We start from the raw sequence: 26,695 nt of genomic DNA on the forward strand, positions 1-26,695 counted from the left end.
TTGTATACGGCCCATTGAAAATTAACATTTTTAATTACTCCTACACTTGTCAGATCAACCACAGGAACAGAGATCTCCATATCCTGATGTATATATGTGTATATTTGGGGGAGGTGTCTTTATATATTAAATTGGTTTTTGTGGGAGCATAAATATGATTTGAATTTTAATTGTTTATCAATACAGCTCTATGTTTCCCCAAACAATTTATATCTGCAAAAGTATAAAAACTATAAAAAAAAGGCAGGCGAAATAAGCAATTAACGAAAGTGTTATATGTTAAGGGTCACTAAAGCAATCGTTTTTTTTTGTGTTTAGTTGGTAACTCTACTTACTAATGGAAATGTAATAGTATTTGATAAAAAAACATGTTTTACTTACCCTTTGCTTAAGTATTATTTTCTATTGAAATGCTGGTTGATAAAGTATAAAAATACTTTGAATCTTCGCTTTATTTTATTTGTATAAATTTATTTTATTACAGTTAATTTGCGACATTTACATATAGAAATACCTAAAAGCTTTTAATGTTCGAAGCATATTCAGCGGTGTTTCGGTATACTTTGGGGGCTTTTATCAACTAACATACGGCGCGTTTTCCACTATATATGCATCTATATATACATATATGTGTATGTATTTTATATTAGGGGTAACCGTAAATCATAAATTATACATTTGTCTCAATGATTGCTTTTAAATTATAATAACAAAGTAGTTATTTAAGACTTTATAATATACGCACACAAAGGCGTGTATGAATCAAGCGTCATTGCATTTAAATACCTATGTATGTATGTATGTATGTGTATGTCGCAATAAAAATTCGCTGCTTTATTTCTAAAAATTAATATTTACACAAAAGCATACGTGTTTGCATTTACTATTCGGTTGTTTTTTATTAATAGTATTTAATAATTTTCTACATTTCTTTTTTGTATAATTGCAATTTGAAGGCGTTTTGATCACTAAATTTAATGCGGCTCTTATTTGAATGCTTTTAGTTTTCCCACGCTGTGGTTGTTGTGCTTGTTGTTTTTCGTATAATCGTATAACTACCTTTACACATATGTATGTATGTTTGTATGAATGTGTGTTCAATTGTATATGTATGTCCTCTCAAATAGAGGATGTTTCTTCAACTGGAGTCAAATCAATTTTAATAAATAATTAAGAACAGATCTCCATTTGTTGGATGGCATCAAGGCACGAACCACAGATGGGAAGAGAAGCAACTAATTGACAAGTGGGATAACTCAGTGAAGAAGTCGGATAATTGCGTTTGTGTTATAAGTAACATTTATGAGATATGGGCATGGTTGGGCAGTTAAGCGCCAAGTATCCCAGAGTTATGTACCATGTAAAAGAAAGATGTTGGAAAAACGGAGATAACGATATATTGGGTAGTCAAAAAAGTCTTTTCGTATTTTGTCAATAGATGTTGTTGCAGTAGTAAATCTCCAGTGCTACCAATCACATTGTGTTAAACCATCCGTTCTAGAAATTTTGAAATTTCTATTTACACTGATGAAAGTTTTACGTTGATGGAATAATGTCTCTAGCGGAAAAATGACAAAAAGTGGTCGACCAAGATGGCACATACTATTTGCTTATTTATTTATTATTATAAATATAAAAAAATAAGTTAAAATTTGATTACTTAGAAATACGAAAAGACTTTTTCGACTATTCAATATAAAGAAATCAACCATTCAATCAATCTGCCATCATATCACATTTTAGTGTCGAATGGTTGGATATTTTTAATAGATTTTCGGACAGATATTTGATTTGGACAATTAGTAATTATGACCCGGATTTATTGAAGGTATTTGACTACTATAATAGAGCTTTCAGACTGCTCATTACATCAGACAATTACCACATATAAGTAGACAATTTGGCAATTTTTGCTAATCGCTACAATTATTTGATTGTCATGAAATAAAGAAACGGAATGTGCCATGAAGGGAAGACAAAGAGTTCATCTAATACCTCTCTCATTCCAAGAGATTCGTATTCGTTATCACCACTTTGTCGATTTAAGGACACCAAACCAATTATACGAGTACCAAAAAAAAACAACAAAAAAAAAAAACAATGATACAATTATATTTACGCATATTTGAGTTTATGTATCAGTAACATTTTAGTGTTTAAAAGACAACGTGTTGGCCCCCACAAAAATGTACAATTTATTCAATCTTCATTCAAATGTGAGCGCTTGCTTTAGTTAATAACTTTGTAATATATTAAATTTATTAATACATAGCGTTTTCCAATTGAAATTTTATCACAGCAACAATTATTTATGCATATCGTTTCATCCATTATTTGGTAGTAATTTCCTAAGTTCTAAGCTTCATCTTCTTCCAGTCGTGTTTGCATAGGCATATGTACATGTGTGTGTGTAACTAAAAACGGGTTTAATTAGGAACACTAACTCAGTAATTTCGCCTGCAGATCTAATAGACTGAACGAAAAACACACGTACATCAGAATATCCGATGAAAGTTAAAAATCAAAGCAGACGATAAGTGGCTCATTAAGAAGGATGCAGGAATACTACAGGCTAGACTGCGTTGTTCTCTATATAAAGCACAATAAAACATTGTCTCGCTCGTGCTCGTGCTCGTGCTGAAATTCACTCTGTTGGGGATTAGAAACGAAAAGGGTGGATATTAAATTTAATAAGGGGGTCGCGTTTGACGAACTGAGAACTGAGATGGATCGTGAGTCTATATGTATGTATTCGAGTAAGTTTCTTTCCATATGCGTACTGATCATTTTCTAAATGTCTTTAACTTTGTGTTTGCTTGTATGTACATATGTATATATGTGTGTATATTCAATAACAATTTGCTTAGGCGTTAATTTATAAAATTTGATTCGTAACAAAAGCTCGCTTATATTTTCTTAAATATAAGTACCTACATTCTTTCCTATGCGACAACTTTTGTCATTTTTGTTACTATAATATTTTTACAAGTATTATAATGATTTTTTTCTTATCAGTGTTAACAAATAGTTGCTTAGAATCTTAAGCTAGCATTGAAGCAACGGTACTGCAATCGCCTCCTAAAAATTGTATCTCAACACTGCTGAGAAGAATTATGATTTTCTATATTCGAAAATATGCATATTAACAATTTAAAATCTATATGATGAAGAAAAATAACCTGTACAATGGTGCAATCTCTTAGTACTATAAATCACAAACGTCCCAAAATGTGAGCAAAACAAATTGTAAATAATATTAAATGTACAAATGCTATTTATTTCGCCGCGTCCGTTAGAGGCGTCATCCGATTTAACTCAAATGCGTCTTATTGTGGGGCCTGTGAAGAAAACCGACACTTTTCGCTTGAATTTTTCCATGGGTGGCTCGTGATCTGATTCTTCACTCTCGTAGCCATCACTCTCGTCATCTTCACCAAAGATGATAGTTCGTGTGTACGGCTGCACTGGTTCGGATCCATCCGACTCACAGAAACCCGGATTCAGTATTATATTCGGTATAAGCTCTATGCTTTCCCAACCGTTCTCGAAATCTATATGTTCAACAGGAATTCGCGTTATGTTTTTCAATAAGTCGGCGATGTATATTTAGTGCATAAAGAAATTGAGAGTGTACATATACATACATATATGAGTTGTATTTATGTTATTTGTTTTTCAATTTATTTGTTTTAATTATTTTTATTTTCATATTGCGTGAATAATAATTATTTGGATTTGAGTGAGATTTTTAGCAAAAGAGAGAGAAAGAGAGAGAGAGACGCATAGTGGAATGGAAAAGAGAAGAATAAAGAAAGAGTGTATTTTGAAAATGCCGTTAATCCCGTTTTATAACTGTAAAATTTTAATGTCATTTAAGATGGTATTGATGTCGATGATGATGGTGTGCGCATAGAGCAAAGTGACTGGATTTGTTGACATTATAAATTTCTCTTTTAGGTAGCATATGACTAAAATAAAAAAGTAAATAAATGTATATACAGAAGCAATTTTCATCAACGAATGCAATAATGTATTTTTATTATATATTTAAATTCTATCAACAACAGCAACGACAACAACAATATAATAACAATGACAACAACACACATTATACAATTCATTTCAACATATTTACAGATAAGATAATTATTTTACAATAATACATAAATATTTATTTTTTGTATTTTCCTTTAGCTCCTTGCTCTAAACAACAATAAAGCTTAATACTATTTGAGTGAAAAGTGGAAAAGTGTAAATCGCATAAACTACCGTATTTTAAGTACACATATTTATGTATGTATATTTACTGTATAAATACAAAGCTTTTTTCTAAAAAGTTATTATTTTCTAGTTCATTGATTGTCCATTTGAAATGTTAGATTTCTTTAATTTAATCTTTCTGAGAAATTATTTGAAATTGTTTAAAATCATAACCTATGTTTAAAGGGAAATCTAAGACCAAATTAAAATTTATACACAAACATCCATGTCTCAAATGAAAACAACAGTATTGAAATATAGTTTCGAACTTTAATATAGAATACATTTTTTTAATTTTGATTTATGAATTTGAAGTAATGCTTTTGGGCCTTATCCCAATAATATGTACATATATTATATATGCGTGTGTATTATTTTACTTCAAACATCATGGTAAGCCCTAAGGTTATGATTAAGTGTATGTTTCAAATCAAAAACTGGTAAAGTATTTAAGAAAACTTGAAATTATCGAAACCTTTTCTATTTTTGAAATGCGGAAGTCGTGGTATAGTGTTCACAGGGGCTCCGGCGCCCCGCGGCAATTCATCCACGGCCAAGATGTATACATGAATACATATTTGTTTATGAGAAAGATATATACATAGATGAGCGAAAATATATTCAGCTTTTATTCGAAAAAGAATCATAGGTATCATCAAAAACTAAGATGACCGCTTTTTCGATTTATCAAGCGCTCTATATTGTCTCTTTATATATATCTTTTCTCAGCAGAATGGTTTTAAATATATCCTATATACATACATACAAGTATATGCTGGAACTTACTGTGCTTCATAATACAGTGCACTCGCGAAAACTCAAACACACGATAACTCGAACGTACGAAAAAAATCAATAGTGATAGGTTCAAATTTGTGGAATTGTAAAAAAGAAAAACAAATTTTTGAATGTGTTAAAAAAACTCTATCGGGCCCTGGAAGATGTAAAACGCTTCGTGTTTCAAAACTTCCGATAATAAAAATGAATTTTACAAATGTTTTTTTATTACAACGCAGCAAGAATTACCCAATCAACGGATTAATTTTAAAAGCAAGAGCTAAGGAGTTAAGCAAGGATAGCTCAAGATTTTTTGCCAGCGATGACTGAAGCGACACGCAATATGACTTATTTCGATCTCAGGGGAAAAATTACATATCTTCGCGACCGGAATTAGTTGAGCTATTCAAAAGTAGCTACTAGCTAAAATACACGAAATTGGTTTATGTCCTGACTTAATTTACAATGCAGATGAATTCGGGTTATATTGGAAACTTCTTTCGGAAAAATTATACGTTTCCACAAATTAAGAAAAAACAGGCACCGAAAAACAAATGTGAAAAACATAGTATCATATTTTTAGTGTGTGCCAATGCTACTGAAGAACACAAGATTAAATTGAGTGAAACAAGTGAATAGAATATTTAAGCATGTTAACTCCCCAGTGAAGTACAAAGCCAGCCTAGATGACATCAACTCTGTTAAAAAATTCGTTTGTACCACAGGCAACTACACTACCCTCTAACAAATCTATTCTTTAATTAGGCGATGTCCTATTTAGTATAAGAAGTCGGATTGCCTCAAAAGTATTTACTTCTTCTTGAAAACGTAGTTTCGCGTACAAACGAAAATGAATTAAAATCTGAAGATGCCTCAATTACAATGTCACTCCTTTCATTAAAGTAATGAATCAAAACGCAATAAGAATAACAAAGTTATATCGTCAAAATTCTCTGTTGGCAGCCATTTTTTCCGTTGAATGCGAATTGGTCGAATCAATGAAACAAAAAATTAACTTCAGTGATGCTATTACATCTTTGGTTCAGAAAAGAGACTTTGGTCAAGTGCTGGACAAATATTTTAAACTTTGCCAACCTGAAAGATGATTACGACGTTTCCCTTAGTGTTTTGAAGCAAATGAAAACTTGAAGAAAGTTTGGAAAAGGAAGCTTCAAATATTCTCGAAGGCTTAAACGCTGTGATAAAAACTTATGATTAACAACAATACATTTTTATTAGGTTACTTTTACAGAAGAAGAAATAAATAACTGGATTAAAGACAACTACTTGATTTAGGAGGAACTGATTGAGAAAAACAATTCTGAAGATGAATTTTAGATTGAAGTTGAAAATAAACCAAAACGCATTAGCTCACCTGATTCGGATGAATTTTTAACAAATCTATACAATGAGAAACTGCTGAAAGAGTTAGTACAAACAAAAATAAATTTGTTGCAATCATTACGCGAAAAGGCCCTACTGAATTCGGTCGAAATTGGAAAACGACCTACATCTGACACACACATGTTCCTTCTATTCTTCATGAGCACTGTAGATATAAAAATATAGAAAAGAAGAAGGTACAAGTACAAACAAAAAAGTGTGCAGGATATTTCAGTATTAAAAATGAAAACAATTTTATTACATGTATATTTTCATATTTGTTAAACCCGAATTTCGAGCAATTAAATGTGCAAAACACTAAGGGGATGTTCAGATTGCACTTGCTACAAAATGCGAATGAAAGTTTTAAATCAGTTATTGTTATTTTTATTGTATGTTGAAATAAAATCTATCCTTTGACTCGTTACACCGTACAACACAAGCTGGCAGATAAAGGTAGTGTACCGAATCGAACAAACTTTTGAAACAACCAAGGACTCTGTATACCATTTTAAAAGATCATAATATGAAGTTTGAAAACTTGAAATAATATTTCAGTATTGAAAGCTTCAGAATTATGAACACAACAATATTTTGTTGCCAATGCTTTATCTTATTAAACAAAATTTGGCTTTATGTTTCTATTTATTGCATTAAAAGCACTAGAGGCTTCATGTAGCGCTTCATTTAGGCAAAATTTCAGGTCAAATTTGATATTTGATAAAAAAAAATATTTATTACTTTTTTCTGTACGTTGATTTCATTGCAATATATGTATATTATATATATAGTAAGTAAGTGTAGTGGTCCATTTTATCGACAAAAGCTATTTTCTTCATACGGTGTACTACGTGTGGTATACGTAACTTTCGAATGCATTTGTATTTAATTCTAGAAAAGTAGGCACGGGTAATATGTTATATTGGATATGTTCTGTCACATCATGTTAAACGGTGCTTTAAATAGACACACATATATATAAGAGGGAACTTGTCGCAAGCGATCTAAAACACCCGATATGCAAACAATAAACAATATTTACACACTTCAATCATTGAAAAATTGATAAAGTATAGTACTTATTTATGTTTATAGAAACATACATACATGTATCAAAGCAAAAGCACTGATATACATACTATTTAAAATTGTACACAAAGCAAAATAAGGAATAATGATAAAATAATAAAGGGCGAACAACAAAGACGCGCTCTAAATGAAATTAAGCCATGACAACAACATTCAAATTGCGTTCAGCATCTGCATTAGGTATATTACGAGTAGCTATAGCACTGGTGGCGGTGTAGTTAGTGTTACTAGTGATATTGTTTGTAGTATCTGTATTATGGTTAGTACCCGTTTGCGATGATTGATAACATTCTTTCGATAAAACTATACATAGTCCAATTGCTAATATCACAAGAGTTCCAAGTACAACACTGACGGCGATTATCCAAATGCGCGGATCGAAATTATCTAAGTCGGGTTGTATAAGGCGTATTAAATCTATATAAGAAAGAAAAAGATATAAAAAAGAAAGATACGTGGAAAGGCGAGTTACGAACAATAACACACAACAAAATAGTAAAAGTTACAGGAAATAATAGCAAAAAGTCATATTCATGTTAGTGTCATTACGTACATACATATGTTGGTAATGTTCATATCTATGATTGTATGACTATGTGTATGTTTGTATGTACGTATGTGTATATTTAGGATGATAGACACATTTACAGATACATCTTTAAAGGCTACATACATTTATGGAAATCTGGAAATTACATTTTGATAATAAATTACATAAGAGTGTAGAAATGATAACTTTGGAGCTGGTCGAAGATTGTTGGGGGCTTATGTTTAATGAACAAAAGAAGTTATTTCTTGAATAATATGAAAGAGTAATCGTGAAGAGTTTCGAAAACAAATATTGACGCTTAGCCGAATTTCATCGAATTTCAAATATTTTGAATGTACGGCACATTTTCTAACGAATTTACATAAATATTTTTTTTTTTGTTTTTAAATTATTTAGATCGATTCGGCTGTTTTTCAAGTAAGGTGTCACTATGTATATGAGACGATAACGGGAATTTATTATTCGTATATATATATATATTATTCGTATATTTTGCAAATTTGGTTTAGCTAATGCCAAAAAAGTATCTATCTTTCAAAAATTGAGAGACACAATTGACATCTTGAGACCCATATTTTGTGTTGGGAGAGATTTAATTTTTTATGAAGGTGGACTTATTAAAATTCCCAATTTAATGTTTCTTCAATTGCAGCGATCCATGTATGTTTTTGAATTAGCGAAATAAAATTTTGTAAACATACTCAAATTGTCTTCTTTTACCGATTCTGCAAGTAATTAAATATTTTTTGTTCAAACTATTTTATGTTTTTTATCTTTCGGATATAAATTATACGTAGAGATTTGTATTTTTGCTATTGAACACAATTAAGGATTATACGTTTGCCATGTTCATCCTATCGCTTACTCACTTAAATGAAACTCATTTGTACATTCACTGCCATTGATCTAATCGAAGATCGCATTATGAAAAACTTAGCAAATTCCACTCTAACATGTCCATACGAGTATATTACAAAAAAAAATATTTTATGAGTACATATTGTTGATCACGTAGACAACTTTTAGCAGTTAAACACAATTACGTGTGTAGGTATAAAAGCGGGGTGATTCACAGGGAACCAAAAAAACGGAAAAATCGCGTATGCGGGAAATGTTCTACATTCTGAAGAACTTTGAGAAGGAGACTATGGATTTAAGCTCGGTTTCGAGCCCGCAGTTTTTAAGGCGAAGTTTTTTAAGGATCATAAAAATTTGTACCACAGTTTTCGAAAAATCCGAAGGAAAATTAATACGTAGGTGCATTTTGATATTCTATTGATCTTTTGTCACATATCTTCCATACAATCGATTAATCAGTATTTTTAAATTTCGCCTTAAAAATCGCTGGCTCGACACCGGTTTTAGACCAATAGTTTCTTAGGCAAAGTTGTTCAGAATGATTCGTAGAACATTTCCCACATACGGAATTTAGAGTTTTTCAAGTAAGTTGGCTTTATTACAAGCCTTTTATAAGATCGTTATTAAGTGCTTTCTGTCTGTCTGTCTGTATTGACACCACACTCACCTTCCTCTTTGGTTTCAGGAAGCGTTGTTACATTGGTGGTAACAACCTCGCCACTGCCTAACTGGTTGTTGGCCCATATCCGAAATTCGTATGTGGTGTTGGGCTCCAGGCGATATACCTCCATTTGCCGCTGAATTCGTCCGTTGATATTCGATAAGATGTTAATTTAAAAAAACATATGAATATATTATTTTTGAAATAAATAAGTTAGTGCGACTCTTATCGAGTGGGTGGCGGCAAAGATATGAAATGAATGCAAATGAAAATTATAGCACGCAAGTACCAAGTACCAGGGTTGTTTTCCATTGCATGCACATGAAATAACGGAAATATTTTGCTCATGTCATGTGGTCGTAATGGCCACTTGCCACTGAAATATTTGCAATACCTACATACATATATTAAGTGCACTGGTACTGGCATTGTAACAACAGATCAATTCCAAGGAGAATGTTCAGGGATTCAATAAAAACGGACTAGATAGTTAGTCTATATAAAATATATATTCGTGTAGGTGGATTTTCTAACTTACAACATTCGGCGCAATATTAATTGGGTCCATACGACTCCATTCGTGTTCGAACGATTGGTTGTAGGGTGTCTCATTATACGAAACATTGCGAAATTCGGCAGTAAAGCTGCGCACTGGATAACCACCGGAATTGGTTTTGTTAAAACGCCAGATTAGAAAACCTAGAATAGTAGATGCCTTGAAGTAAAGTTGTGTAACAGGCCCTGGCGGTGTGCGCACGGTCAAGTTGACCTTTTCGACAGCTTGGTATTCCTCCGCCTCGGTTTCTTCTTCGCTCTTATCACCATTATTTGCTTCTGTCTTCCGTTCTGCGTCCGGTATAGGCGCTTCCATTGTCTGTCCACTATTGTTTAAGGTGGTAGCTTTGTCAGATTTTGAAACTTGCTGCGCCGTCGATATATTCACTGTGTTTGCATTTGCGTTTGTGGCGGTGGCTACGGCTATTGTGGGCACTGGCATTGGAAGCGATGAGGTAGTTGAAGCATTTGTTGCACTTGTGTGCATCATTGTTGATACGTTTATATCTTCTAACGATGATAAGGTTGACGATGATGACGTTGATGTCAATATCAACGATGACGCCGTCGATGGCGAGGCAGATGTAGGCAATGATGCTGTTATTGATTTTCTCTGTTCATTTGTTGCTTGTGCATTGGAGCCGGTAATGGGGGCGGAAGATTGACGTGGAGGAACCGCAGCAAAGCACACGTACAGACCACGTTCGTCGGTCGATACATTGGTCAGCACTAAAAATTTACCTGTCTGCAATGGAGAATATAATTTATAATCCATTAAGTTATCAACGTGTATTATATACTCGTATATGCGTATAAATATATATCGGAAAAGTGAAGAAATAGAAATTATTATCTATTAGCGCAAGTGATGGTGATTTTCGGATTACACGGCTTGTAAGTGATCTTTTCTTAGTCCGGAGGGGCCAGGTTGAACAGACTTATTGAGACAATAGATCTAAACAACCGTTTTGCAAGATTTATTTTGGCAATCTTGTGGGCAATGAAGCCACTAATAAATGCTAATACTTTGGATAGTTCCGCTAATCCGTACGGACTCGGATTTATATCGGACAAGGGACCGCAACAACAACAATTAATAATTTGATACTTTTACCCATATATCATATTTATTTGGCATGACTTACAATTTCCGCAGAAGAATACTACGCTCCAAAAATTTTAAAGAAGAGCGAGTGCATTTGTACTGTGCCTCTGACTTGCGAACTTGCGTATGTAGGAATTTCGTATTTTTTCAAGTGGAAATAATTTCAATGTTTGGCCCCTTGCCGTTGCCTTGCATAATATGCAAATTTACAATATTTTCAGCCGCAAGTTTTTACGGCTGCTCAAATTCGAATTTTTGAATCCACTTCAAATGTAGGTATGGTTATGTGTAAGAGAGTATATTTTAGTTCGGAGTGCCACGAACGCGCAGATATTTGTTAACAGATTGTACTTATGTATGTATATTAGAAACCACGCGTTGTACGTATTTAAATATTATTATTTTATATATGGATAGGTATGCAAATATACTTATGTAAAGTAATATCTAAGTAAGTGACCATTTTCTCACCTGTATTATGGTGCTATTGTTGCCGCCTTCCTTAACCCACATAACGTTGCCCTCCGCTGTGCAGGGTATGGAAATATTTTTGCCTTTATCCGTCACGTACTCGTGGTATTTTATTGACGATGTTAAAACCGTTAGAACTGCATTGAATAATATTTATTATGTGGTTACACTTATTATTAATTGTTTAATTGTAGAAGTACTTAAATATTCAAAACGGAGAACCTTTAAAGCTTATAGGGCAGCAAATGTATAAATGAGCAACCGTGGCTAAGGCACGGTGCTAAGAAAAATTTCATACCTTACAACTATTGAGCTTAAAGTTAAAAAATTCTAAATACATATGTACATATGTATGTAGACAATTTGCATCTCGTCATATACATATGTATGTATATGTGTACATAATTATATTTACAAACAACCGTTAGACGAACACACGGAGTATAAAACATGTTGTGACTTCTTGTGCAGTAAAGCTTTTTCTTTAAACTTTGTTAAGGAGGTCTGTTATAGATCTCTACAATCAATAGTTTCCAATTTAAAATATTTCAGAAAAAACGCTAAAACGCTAAAGGTATGTAAAGACGCGAAATTAATTTTGGTAAAATCCTCGAATTCTTTTTCATAAGTATTTTGTCGTAACTCTGTAATATACAGATACCATCTAATGTTCGGTTTTGTTTAAACACAGTGATTTTCCAAGTTCTTTTTTTGTTTTATGAGGGTTAAAATAACACTTGGGCTACTCACAAGGTGTCATAGAGCATCGTAAAATCATAAAATCATAAATTTTTATGGTAGTGTAAAAAATTTGTTGTTGGATTGAATACTAAAATAAGTTTACGCAAATACAACTCTGAACGCTATGTTTTCGGATCGTTATAACTTTATGAAACTATGTGAAACCCCTAACTATAAAAAACTTTGTTTAGAAATTAATCAATACGACTATGACGTAGAGATTCAGAATAGTTTATCAAAGAAATCATCACTTTTACTTTATACGAATGCTTACTTAGCATGCAACCATTAGGAACAACAACAAACAAGCTTTACAAAGGTCGAAATGCCAGAGGTGAAAAGCAGCAGAAAAGTTGCTAACATGTATATATGTACATAGGTATATCTCCACTTCTTGTACCCCTTCTATTATGCAAATAACGCTAGAGGTCATACTACCCATCGGCAAGTTTTGGTTTTCAATTTAGTGTTGCTGTTGTTACAAATACAAAGTGACTTTTTCACATATGCTTGCGAAGTAATAATAACTCCTTAATTACAAATATCAGTTTTACAATTAAAAAGTAAAGATCCCCTCGTTTGAGCTTTGACCTCAGCTGACCGCACATTAAAACAATTGAGCTTTATGAACACGAACATTGTAAAACTTAATTATGACTTCGTCTCATAAATTGTGGACCCTGTAGCAATACGAATATTTTTCTTTGTAGAAAAGTCTAATTACTATGGTAATTAAGAAATTTTCAGTTTCAGATTTTCACATTCTCATAATACGATCATAAGCATATGTAAGACAATTTCGATTATTTCTTCATTAATATTATCAAATTCTTATGTATTGGAGAATTGTGCATTTTTTTCGGTAGGTAGGTATATTTATAAGGGAATACATTATATACATATTCATTTATCTTTTAATTACAAACCTATTCATTTACCATAGCCCAGTGACTAAGAAATAATAATTATTTTATCATTATTATTTATATTATATGAAAACTTCCGCCAGTACCACTGCATGTATTTGCCACAACAAACATTGAAAGTTAGTACAACGTCAGCTTTTCTTCGTTCGTTGCTTTTCCTGAAGCTTTTATTTGAACTGTAAATTTTCGCCACACTAAAGCGAATCGGTCGGTATTTTGTTGCTTCTTGAGTCGTTGCTTCTATTTTTAGACGTTCTTTTAACTGGCGCGTGTATTTGTAGCAACGGTGGACACAATGCCGACCATCGTCATTTGCTTTCACAGGCTAGCCATAGGGCGAACGATCACCAGCGCAGCGCCCCAGCCATCGTCAGTGACCACTCAGTGGGAACACTCACGCCTACAAGCAATCAAATGTGGCAACACAATGCATTTGAACAAAACTAGAGCAAAACAAAAGCGAAATCCACACGACAACTGACCTTGAATTACGTAAATTGATCAATTGATTTCCTTTGCTTTTTGTTGTTGTTTAATAATATTCTTAAATAAATGCCATTGAAAGGTGGAAATTCGCAATATTTACGGCCATGGATTTGCCGGCTCAACACAATCAGAAACTAATTGTACCCCAAAGTAAAAACAAGAACAGGACAGACCCACGCGACGCAGAGTATTTGAGAAATATGTAAGTACATACACAAATATGTGCGATTGTAACGTGTACATGTTAAATATACGTACCTATATGTTATATTAAAACTTGAAACTAGCGAGTATATTTAAACAACCAGAAGGAAGGCTCTACTCCACCAATTATTTAGTTATAATTATGATTCTTATTGTTTTCATGTTAGCGTTTTTGAAAAATATCATCACAAATGGAGTGAGGTTCTCCTTAGGAGTATGTATATGATATTTGTGTTATGTAAATTTTGTTTTGTAACTTTATTGGTTTAGGAGATACATATGTACATTAAGCTTTTTAGAGGGCGGGGTCACGCCCACATTTTCAAAATCCCTTGTTACTGCGATTCCCTTTGCTAAATTGATTTTGATATCTAAATTTAGTGCTTAATTATGCACTTTATACGTTTTCGGTCGTGGGACTGTTCCAATTACGCCGATCTACGAACTCGTTCGCTGTTTTTACTAAGTAACGCGCATACCAAGTTTCATTAATATATCTCAATTTTTACTCAAGGTATAGCTTGCACAGACGGACGGTTAGACAGACAGACAGACACACGGGTTTGAACTCGCCGTGTCATCCTGGTCATTTTTATATATGTATATGTATACTATCCCGATTAGTTTCATATGATATATGCAACCGTTAGGTGAACAAAACTATTTTACTCTATAGCAACATGTTGCAAGTGTATAAAAATGTTGCGAAAGAATTAAACATCCATTATTCGATGAAATCATTAATAAATCAATAAAATTTAGTATCTTCTTCACTTATATTGAAGGTCATAAACTTAGACTTAGTTTTATTGCTATATTTTAGTTAACTAATTTATATTAAAAAGTCTTCAAATAAGAGATGTGTGATATGTGATATTAATTCAACCGAATAGGCTAAATTTTATATATAGAGATAATGTGGAAAACATCAACCAGAGGATGGTAATTCTTTGTGTTAGGGATATGAGGTTTTGACCAAGCTATACATAGATCAATTCTATTTTAATTCACGCATAACCACACAATTTTTAAGAAAACTTTCCCATTAAGTTTCATTAAAATATCACTCAAAGACGGAAATAATTGTATGGTGTACATTCTTCCTTATTGGCGTGGACACCGCTTACGCGATTATAGCCGAATTGGATATTCCAAGCGAAGCCGGGTCCTTCTTCACCTGGTCCTTCCAACGGAGTGGATGTCGTCCTCTGCCTCCCTCGGCGGATACTGCGTCGAATACTTTCAGAGCTGGAGTGTTTTCGTCCATTCGAACATGACCTAGCCAGCGTAGCCGCTGTCTTTTAATTCGCTGAGCTATGTCAATGTCGTCATATATCTCATACATCTCATCGTTCCATCGATCGCGATATTCGCCGTGGCCAACGCGCAAAGAACCATAAATCTTTCGTAGAACTTTTCTCTCGTACACTCGCAACGTCGACTCATCAGCTGTTGTCATCGTCCAAGCCTCTGCACCATATGGCAGGACGGGAATTATGAGTGACTTATAGAATTTGGTTTTTGTTCGTCGAGAGAGGACTTTACTTCTCAATTGCCTCCTCAGTCCGAAGTAGCACCTGTTGGCAAGAGTTATCCTGCGTTGGATTTCCAGGCTGACATTGTTGGTGGTGTTCCTAAATATACGAAACTATCTACAACTTCAAAGGTATGACTATCAACAGTGACGTGAGACCCAAGTCGCGAGTGCGACGACTGTTTGTTAGATGACAGGAGATATTTCGTCTTGCCCTCGTTCACTGCCAGACCCATTGGTATATATTGGGGGCAGATAAACGATCGGGGTGATTTCATTAATGTTGGCATTGCTCAGATATACTTTGAAGCAATTTTATATATGTACTGAATACCTTAAAATCATTATAACTGATATACGGAAGCTGTGGGTAGTATTGATTTGATGTTATCTATTTTAACCAAGACTACATAGAACTAAATGCCACAGACTAATAAAATGCTCCCAGAGTGTCATCAAAGTTCTTTATATACAATCACCAATCATATAGAGTAAGGTGAGCCGGATGTTCGATACTGATATTAGTTATGTTACCCGGAAGCTGGAAAATATTTATATTAGGTATATGGGTTCTAAGCAATGTATGGACCCGATTCAACCCATACAGATATACTATTATCAGGAATGAATTCTCTCCAAATTTCAATTATACTTGGGTTACTCACAACGGGTCATAAAGCATCGTAAAATCATAAAGTCATACATTTTTATACTAGTTTAAAAAATGTGTTGTTGGATTACATACTAAAATAAGTTTACGCAAATACAACTCTGAACGCTATGTTTTCGAATCGTTAAACCTTTTAACTTTATGAGACTATGTGAAACCCCTAACTATATATCTCACACATATATTTTTTCTGTGAAAAGTCTACTAAAGGTACTGGGGTCCGCATATGCGGTATCGAGGGGCTTGAACTGTTTTGTTTCGATTCGAACAGTTTTTGCTTCTTGATTTGTTTACCGGAAAGTGAAAGAACCAAAAATAATTTAAAATTGTGTTATATGGGAAGTAAGCATTGCTGTAGTTCGATTTCCAATTTTACACTGTGATATAGGAATATTAAAGTGATGTTTACTGAATTTGGTTAAAATCGGTCAAGCATCTCCCGAAATATGTGATTTTACGTAAAAGCCATTATAAAGCCATCTCACACAATCTCACACCATTTCGGTATTTATTTATTTGTCGAGCTTTAAGTAACTGTATGGATAAATGGGAAATGAGCGGGGTTATGATCGGATTTCATTCATTTTCACATTGTCGGTAGCGGTTCTTATAGGATTTACCTTGAGCGAATTTGGTTATTTTAGCTTGAACAGTTTGAGAGATATGTACATTAAACCTTTAAGGGCGGGGCCACACCCACTTTTTCAAAAGTTTTAGCCCATAGGGGCCCCTTGCTACTGCGTTCTTCTTTTCCAAATTACAGCTATGTATCTTAACTTAGTTCGTAGTTATGGCACTTTATAAGTTTTCGTGTTTAATGGCGTTTTGTGGTCGATGCAGTGATTCGTTACGGCCATCTACGAGCTCGTCTTTACTCTTTTGCCAAAGGACATATACACAAAGTTTCATTATGATATCTCAAATTTTATTCAAGTTACAGTTTGCAACATGTTGCAAGAGTATACAAAAAGATTACCACAGCCCTTTTTATCGAAGTGTACAAGTATGTCATTAAAAACTATAAAAACATGAAAAAGGGGTTCAATTATTGCAAACTCTTTGTTGTATTTATATTGAGTGTATGATTAATAATACTTCGATCAATAGTGCAATATTATGGGCGCTGCTTATGTTACGCAAATCTAGTTAGGGAAATTTGATTATAGCTGCTTGTTCCGCAATTGTATAAATAGAGCTAGACTAAGACAAAGGGCTGGCAGTTGCAGTCAACAATTCGCTTAGGTATGATGCAAAGATTGATTGCCATTTTCGTCAACAGATACATACATATGTTCATTTTAATAAACAAACAGAAGAGGTAAATCCCAAAGCTACAGTGTTGGCACCAAGCGACATGATTGTCATGAATGCAACCAGGTGTGACGGTATTGTATTCTCTACTCTATTCAGCAACATGCCAATTTTACAAACAAAATATAGATATAGCATTATTACCTTCCATTATACCGGCGTACACACATACAAACGTGAATTTAGTTATAGTTCTAATTATTTATTGTTTGTTTGACAACGTGACAATTTTGATCTAAAAGCCGCCACATGTGAATAAATTGTATGTGGATGTAAGCACCGGAAGTTGGGCTAAATGAAAATTACAAAAGGTTCAAATGCATTATAATCAAGACTTTTAAACAGGAGATTTGAATTACGATGTAAATGTTCCAAAGGTAATTATGTACAGCTATATATGAATTATCGACACGACATCCCGCTTGGAGAACACAATTTGTTTGCAGCGGAAACTTAAATAATAAAACTAATGGCAGTGTACTTGCAATTAAAATGTTATCTTTTTAGAATGATAGAGTAATGCACAGAATATAGTATTTGGTATTTTTGAAATCGTTTTAAAGCACAAAATAGTGCAGCTCCGTCACTATTATATCCGTACATAAACAACTAGAATATTATACCAAGATGCGAGTAGGCATATTAGCCAAACAGGATTTGGATTTCGCGAACGCTAATCTTAATCTAAACTATCAATCCAATAGGAATAACGAAGATCTTTAAAAATGTCAAATTTTCTGTGTAGGAAAGTACATAGTCAAATAAATACAATATATAGGTAGCTAATTGAATAAATCCTTAAACGTATCTGTGTAAAAATCCTTAAAAATTTGTTTTGGTAGTAGGCTTTATTTTTCATAATTTTCAGCTTTATTTTTCATATTTTCGCAAGTTCTTTTAATTAAAAATTTCATGGGAGAAATACACTTCATTCGTCTCTGCGTCACTAGGTAATTATTTTGCTCCAGCTAGGCTTTGAACCCACGTCCCTCTCAGTAAAAGGCATTCACCCGGGTACTATATACTTGTGCACTTACTCGGGTATATACATATGAATGTATGCGCACGATTATAGCGACACATGTAATAAATGTGCGTTGCCACTTCCGCCATAAAGCCGCCGCAGAAACACTACCATTAAACAATGGTAATAAGCGGTTTTATGATATTTAAAAGACCGGAAAAAGAGCAGTGGGCTTTGGGATGTGAGACATGAACTTGAATGGACTAATTACAACTGCAACAAACGGTACCATCACAATTTTCAAAAGGGCAGATTGTTGACAATCGTTCTGGATGTGCCCACTTGCAGGTTCAGGTATATTATACAAGTATAAATGAAAGCATGCATGTTTTTGCAACCATGTACATACATATGTTCAAATTACCCTGTACGCCTTATATAGCGTTACAAATTAGTTAAAATTAATTTTCATATACATATGTACATATAAACATTGGTTAAGTAACACCAAACATTGGAACATCTTAGATGAAAGGATCTCATATCTTCGATTTTTTTTTGTGTGGAGCTATGGATTATTGTCGCTATATTTCCTTTCAGTTAAATTTTAAAATAAAGTTCTTGTTTAAAGAGATCTAGGGCAAGCAGTCTTATTGGAAGGCCTGCTATGTGAATACATGTTTAATTTATATGGAAATATGAGTGTCCGAAATTCATCTATACTTATGTATATTCTAAAGGAAAGTAAGCAACACGATGTTCGCATTGAGTTTTTTTAATCTTCGTATGCAAATTAACATCATAATCATTTCACCAGACACATCATCAACCATATTGCCACCACATCAGCCGACGTCATGTGGTATACTTATGGGGAAGATGCGGTGGCCAAAAGGCAAGTGTTTGCGTTGTTTGAGCATATTCAAAATTCCATCTAATTTTCCTCGAAATAAAGGTCATGAGCGTCTGCCTGAATTTTACCTGCTATTTGGGCGAATAAACCCTCACCTTATTTAAACAACAATAGGCACCACCTCTGCGTATATACAAGCGGTGTTTATGCATAAACAATACTGACTGTGATGAATATTATAATATTACAGTCATGAATTATTACATAAATATTTTAATTGTGGCAGTATCCTCTTGCCTTCTGCGGCTGAGCGTATGTGCCTGACACTGTGTATTTATCTTGATTGGGTGCACGTTTTGCTTTGCTCTTGTCGCTTTTTGCTCATTATGTTCTTTTTAATTGCTCTCACTGTCGTTGAGATGCTTGCAGCACTGTTCTGAGGTAGCTTTGTACATACGAGCTTTTGTTTACATTCTTACTCGTAGATTGGTATACTTATCTGCTATAGAGCTCTCGAGTCGTTCACTGAAAGCGCTCATTGTGATGCTAAAGTGATAAATATACAATATAATGAAATCGGATGGAATTTTAATCTCTCTAAAGCTTAAACTTAAAATAAAATTAAATGGGATATGAGCTCGATTGAACACATAAAAGCTTGTCGCAGTGGGCAATTTCCAACGCTTCTTTAAAGCTAACAAGAAGTGAACAAATTCTTTGAAAACTTCCACTTAGTGCCACATGCTGTGAAAATTGTTGCAAAAGTGGTCTACTGTCAATACTACTTCGATGGTGTTATGTTCGAAATTTGGACCAAAAAAAAATAAAAAAAAAGTTATGTTTCATTCATATCAGTGCAGGACTTACTAAGATGCTTACGTCATATTGCATCTTGATCTCATTCTGAGCTCTCTTGGAGAGCTTGTATCAAAGAATATTTTTCAAGCAAATAGTTCAACTTTGCACAATTTCAATCTTTGCAATAGTAGAAAATCGCTTTTCACATCAAATATTTATAACTTTTCATTCCCCAAAAGTAAACGAAGAACAATTTATAATTGAAACGTTAAGCAAGCCATTTATTTAATACTTAATTCCAGAAGGCACAGGTGGTAAGAGTTTGACATTTTATATTATTATGTGCTTAACTAAATAGGACTGTTGTGAACAATTTTATTTGTAGAGATTTCGAAACGCTCCATATAAAACTTTGTATATTGTCTAAAGTAATCGTTCAGTGTTTGCATGAAAAACACTTGGAATTTTTTAGCGGGATATAAGTCTTTCGTTTACTTATCCTTCAAGTGTCCAAGGGTGGTAAGTCAGCAGCAGTAACTAGCAAATAATTTTATATACATATGTTCGTACACATGTGTGTTTATGTCCTTGACATTACAACTTTACATGCAAACATAGAAACATGTTGCACATGCGGACGTATTTTTATTTATATGCAGCTACTTACATACCAAAAAAGCACACATATGTACTTACAAACAGATGGACATACATGCATGTGTGAATGCCAATTTGCTTGGATTTCTTTTTCTTAGTTAGATTAGCATTCGTGCGCATATACCATAGTTACGTACATAAAGTGTTAACTTCTTGCACACTTTAACAAAATGAACATTTCGAGCGGCAACCAAGTATGTAGAAGCGAATACACTCGTATTTATATATGTGCGTATGTATAAATAACAAGCAAGGAAGAGCTAAGTTCGGGTGTAACCGAACATTTCATACTCTTGCAACTTGCAAGGATTAAATCCAGGAAAGTACCTTCAGGTACAAAAGGCCTGTTAGTTACATATATGGGGTCTAGGGCGAGTTTTCACCCGATTTTTTTCATTCGAAGCACAAATATGCACCGTTATAAGATAAACATGCTCTCTCAATTGTGTAAGATAACTCACATCTTGGCCGCTATATCACCCGGAAGTTCGAAAATCTTTATATTAGGTATTTGAGGGCTAAAGGCAGTATTCACCCAATTCGAACCATTTGTAGCACACAGATATACGACTATCAGGAAAGGATTCTCTCAAAATATTACTTATATATGTATATGACACAAAGTCGCGTACTCTAATGGCATTATTCCGTTATATTAATTGCTTCTTGATTTGCGCACTCAAAAGGAAAGAATCAGATGGAATTTAAAATCGTGTTATATAAGAAGTAGCCGTGGCTGTAGTATGATTTCGTCCATTTTCCCTCTGTAACATAACATTTGGTCAGTGGGGCGGATCTCGGGATATGTTGTTGCATCCAAAAGTGGGCGAAGCCACGCCCATCGTTCCTTTGCCCTTTTAAAGCCCCCTCATACTATCTGGCGGGTAAAATTAAATGTTTCCTATTTAATATTGATTTATCGCACTTTAAGTAGTTTTTAAAAGTACCGTTATATGGGGAGTGAAGGGTTTTATTATCCAATTTCATCCATTTTCACACGGTCGATAGGAGTTCTTATAATATTTGCGCTAGGTGACTTTGGTTGTTGTAGCTTAAGTGGTTTAAGAGATATATACATACAAATTTTTAGAGGGGATGCCACGCCCACTTTTCATCCGGATTTCAACTCGTCTCGTCATCCTGTTCATTTATATATACATAACCCTATATCTATCTCAATTAGTTTTAGGTGTTACGTACAACCGTTATGAGAACAAAACTATTATACTCTGTAGCAACATGTTGCAAGAGTATAAAAAGTAGCTTTTTGACTATTGTATACAGTGCGTGAGTACATTTTTACGTCAGTGTGCAGAATAAGTGCTTGGACAGAAGTTGTGTAAAAGAAGAAAGTTTCAGAAGCGTGTATCTGAAGGTTGTAGCTGAGGGAAAGGTCGGAAGATAAATATGGCAAATGAATGATGTTTGCGGAAGTCAACAGAAACAGGAAAGTTCACAAAATATCAACACACTTCTTCGAACAGGACAGTTCGGATATTCTCACGCATCCCTCATATTCGTAGGCTCCAAAAGAGGTAAAAAAAATTAAGCGAACTCAAGAGTGCAAATGCTGCAATTGTTAAAATGAGTGCATACACAGCTGTTGATGGCTAATTAGAAAGTATTCGATACTCGTTTAGAAAAAAAAGTGCTTCTGCACCTCAGACAGTATTTTTTATATGTTTGCACAGCCTCTAACTAACAGAATATTTGAGCAATAATGTGAAGAAAAAGAATTACACCTATGTACATATGTATCGGGTGATTTTTTAAGAAAAATAACTTTTTTAAAAAAAAAACTAAAATTTGCACCTCATCGGTTCTTTATTTGAAACGTTAGATTGGTTCATGACATTTACTTTTTGAAGATAATTTCATTTAAATGTTGACCGCGGCACGTCTTAGGTGGTCCATTCGGAAAGTCCAATTTTGGGCAACTTTTTCGAGCATTTCGGCCGAATAGCCCGAATTTCTTCGGAAATGTTGTCTTCCAAAGCTGGAATAGTTGCTGGCTTATTTCTGTAGACTTTAGACTTGACGTAGCCCCACAAAAAATAGTCTAAAGGCGTTAAATCGCATGATCTTGGTGGCCAACTTACGGGTCCATTTCTTGAGATGAATTGTTCTCCGAAGTTTTCCCTCAAAATGGCCATAGAATCGCGAGCTGTGTGGCATGTAGCGCCATCTTGTTGAAACCACATGAGTCAACATTTAAATGAAATTATCTTCAAAAAGTAAATGTCATGAACCAATCTAACGTTTCAAATAAAGAACCGATGAGATTTTGCAAATTTTATGCGTTTTTTTTAAAAAAAAGTTATCAAGCTCTTAAAAAATCACCCGATATATAGAACAACCAAGGTCGTAAATCCTTATGTGAACAAGGTAAAAGGGTACTCCTGAAGGTCTACAAAACTTACTCTACTTTTTGTAAAAAAATATATATTGTGTATTTATACCCTGAAGAGGTTATATTAAGCTGGCCACGAAGTTTGTGATATCCAGAAGGAAACGTTGGACAGTCGTGACGAGTTGAGTCGATTTCTTTGTATATACGCGAACTCAGGGAACTACCCTCAGTTTTTGAGATGAGCTACTCATTCGTTGGAATATCAAAGTACTACAAACGAAGTACAAAGTAAAGGAAATGGGTTTGACACTAATTTCCGACCTACCCTCGTACTAACATACATACATATGTATATGTACATACATGTAAAGTCTTCTTTACGTTTAAGTGTTTGGCGCTCAGCAAAAATAAAGAAATGTGTAAGAAATCTTTAAAACACAAACAAACAAAAAATGCGAACAATTGCGTCAACTGAATCGCCAAAAGGGTATCACCTTGGATCCCCACTTGAACACATATTTACGTACCATTTGCTTGTATGCTCAGCCTTATACTTTATACGGCAGAACTAACTGAGATTACGTGCAATAGAAATAAAACAAAAAGTGATTTGAAACTGCCATTGGTGCTGCTTGCTATAAAAGTAACAGTAAAACCTTACTTTTTGCCAAAATTGATATTATAATGAAATCTGAAAGTAACAACAAAAATCGATAATGTTATATAAGATATTAGATATCTTTATTACATCCATACGTTACAAATACAATTTTTTGGAAAACCCCTAACCGAACAGTATGGTTTATTAAATTAAAAATAATTTTTTTTCCGATTGGTTTTTCTAACAGCATCACAGAAGTATAATAATTCTTCCTACCTAACGAATAAGTTAGGATGTAATTATCTCTCAAACTGGTGAATATATTTTCTCCCTTTTGTCGGTGTTCAATAAAATTGCGAGCTAGCGATGTAAAATTATGTGGGCGTATACATATATCGGGGAAACGACACCGAACAAAATTCTTTTGCACTTATTTTCATATAAATTAATTCGAACGTAAATATAAATTAACAAGAAAAGAAGGGCTAAGTTCGGGTTTCATAGTCTTGCAACTTTTCCGAATTTCAATAATATAAGACACTTATTATTGGAAGAGCAGGTCCCGACATATAGGTTTTCACCTAAATAACGGTAGGGTCATTGCCATCGTGCAAAATTAAGTGTCTCTGACATTATTCAGTTACTTCAGAATTGCTTATGTGTAGAAGTACTTCTAGAGTCAGAAAGAATAAAAAAAAAAAACGCAGGGCATTACAATGACGTCAATGATTGCGAATGATAGACTGCGAACAAATTGGTACGTAATCAACAACGGGTTCCTAGCACACTCAGTGCAATAGTGGTAAATAGATTTAGTTATAAATATGGAATTCCAGGATGTTAATAAACACCTCCATTCTCCTGAAACCAAAATCTTTTCTGAGTAGATTTTACAATTTTAGAACTAAATATAATTTTTTTTCCAGATCTTCGCTCTCACTATGTGTCTTGTCTTGCATTATGCATCGTTGATATTTGATTTTGTATGCATCAACCTTATTCGCTGCTACCCAAGAAACAACTAGTTAAGTAAGCCCCAGAGAGAATGCAATTGGTGATGAACGTATGTATGTATAAACATATACATACATATATGACAATTAACATAAGCATAAACCGGAGTATGTACGTAAGTGTATTTGAAAATTAAAAACACAGCATTAAGAAAGCAATGAAGATGTATGTGATATGTACATACATACATACATATGTGTACTATGTATGCAAATAACATTGATTACTTTAGAAACTAATTTAACATGCAAATTTACAAAATACTGAAAACCATTATCCTATATTATTGAACAAATACGTGGGGTTCATGACTGCTTTGGTTCTTCCAAAAACCGTCGATTTCAATTTTTGGCAATTACGGAGGGAGTAATGTAAATTTTAAAATATCAGTGTACATTTTACATACGTACAACACTTTGTAAACAATTATACAGATTGATTGTTGTTGGAGGAATGCATATATGCAGTGATTCGCTAGAGTGGCTGGAGAGGATAGAAAAAGTATTAATAGAAATTATGAGCAAATGAAGTTGGATTTTCCTTCCTTAATAAATATGTATTTGCAACCATGAATTTTATCATTTGTTGAAGAAGAACGCGTATATCTGAAGTTACGATACATTAAGCGGAAATTTGTTGAGAAAAATGTGTTACGTATACGCAACGTATCACCACTAATTAGCTAATCATAACCAAAGAAATATAAGGAAATAACACACTACTCAAATGAATACTCCCATAATGTGTACATGTTTAGAATACTAAATAAAGTTATTATTGATACAAAAATCAATGAGACTCCCTGCAAAATTTGCTTTCTTGTACCAGTAGTGGTGTACTGGTAACTTGCGTAAGCGATACCTGCGGACCATTGGAGTAGGCAGTGCCATCGGCATTTCACGCAAATGTATGTACATTTTTTGCAAAACGTTCCATACATGTGGTCACACATCTGCACCAATACTTATTAGCCACGGTTTAGGCGTACGCACAAAGCCCAAGGCAGCCTTTGCGGGAGTTATATAAAATGCATGAGTCAGTGTAAACATACCCTGTGTAAAAAATAATATATTAAAAGATGAGAGTGATACAACGGAGTGGGAAGACATGCTTCCACATTATCTTTTCACATTCGAGTTATGCGCTTAACGCCGTTTTATCGAACCCGTTCAATTCTCCTTGAAATCAAGGCTTTGCTCCGCACACATTCTTCCTAGATTTGCGAAAGAACTACGTTATTTGGTATTGTTTATACTAATGTTGTTTACAATATCGCGTGTTATGCTACGTTTCACGATTTTAAGAGTACACAAATATTTTGTTTTGTATATTTTTAGGCGTTGTTGCTACTAGTATTTAATCGTTATTTCATCACTGTATTTGTTTTTGGTTTTCTGTTTTTAGCTCGAGTTATTTATTTTATTATTATTATTGTTGTTATTTATTAGCACAACCCCATCGAGGCGTTTCGTTTTCGATTCGTTGCCTTTGCCGAGTAAATTCCATCCGTAGCATTTGACAATTTGCACTCGACTGAAACGGGCGTCTCTCCACATCGTAAACATGAGTTGACATTCAACTGCTCCTCTTCGTTTTGGTCAACGGTTTCCTTTGACGTCGCCACTTATCGCGCTAACCTTTGGCTTCATCCCCACACGAACGTGTGAGTGTGCCATGTGGGGTGACTTAGGTTTGGTCGGCGCATGTTAGTGGTGAATTTGGATGGTGACTTTCTTTTGTTTCTGTTGCTTGTGAGCACATTTTAGACATTTACTTGATTCTGACATTCACAGCACAGAACGAGTCATATTCCTATCATCCATGGTGCAAGAAATAGGTGAAGTTAGCACATTTAGATTTCCGATTTTTATAGTTCG

The 26,695-nt window shown here is 34.0% G+C and overlaps 1 protein-coding gene across 2 annotated transcripts; it reads right to left on the reverse strand.

Annotated features, from left to right (window-relative positions):
* Positions 1-421: 421 nt before the first annotated feature.
* Positions 422-26,368, reverse strand: LOC126758346 (uncharacterized). Of its 2 annotated transcripts, none has more exons than XM_050472594.1 (6): positions 25,870-26,366; positions 11,710-11,846; positions 10,117-10,878; positions 9,585-9,714; positions 7,777-7,926; positions 422-3,551 (listed from the first exon to the last, which is right to left on the reverse strand). In XM_050472594.1, exons 1-6 carry the CDS (start codon positions 25,925-25,927, stop codon positions 3,316-3,318), a joined length of 1,473 nt encoding a protein of 490 aa, XP_050328551.1. In that variant the 5' UTR covers positions 25,928-26,366; the 3' UTR covers positions 422-3,315. The 2 variants fall into 2 exon arrangements, with proteins under 2 accessions (XP_050328551.1, XP_050328552.1); XM_050472595.1 differs by having other exon boundaries at positions 3,370-3,968; positions 25,870-26,368.
* Positions 26,369-26,695: the final 327 nt, after the last annotated feature.

This window comes from Bactrocera neohumeralis, chromosome 5 (genome assembly GCF_024586455.1).
Source record: "Bactrocera neohumeralis isolate Rockhampton chromosome 5, APGP_CSIRO_Bneo_wtdbg2-racon-allhic-juicebox.fasta_v2, whole genome shotgun sequence".
NCBI lineage: Eukaryota > Metazoa > Arthropoda > Insecta > Diptera > Tephritidae > Bactrocera > Bactrocera neohumeralis.

What these genes read in the sequence shown, in the direction of transcription:
- LOC126758346 (XM_050472594.1), bottom strand. Translation starts at nt 25,927, where the DNA reads ATGTCTTCCCACTCCGTTGTATCACTCTCATCTTTTAATATATTATTT. An exon ending in TATATTATTTTTTACACAGG is followed by an intron (nt 11,847 to 25,869) that starts GTATGTTTACAC and finishes TATTCAATGCAG; the next exon opens with TTCTAACGGTTTTAACATCG. An exon ending in ACAATAGCACCATAATACAG is followed by an intron (nt 10,879 to 11,709) that starts GTGAGAAAATGG and finishes TCTCCATTGCAG; the next exon opens with ACAGGTAAATTTTTAGTGCT.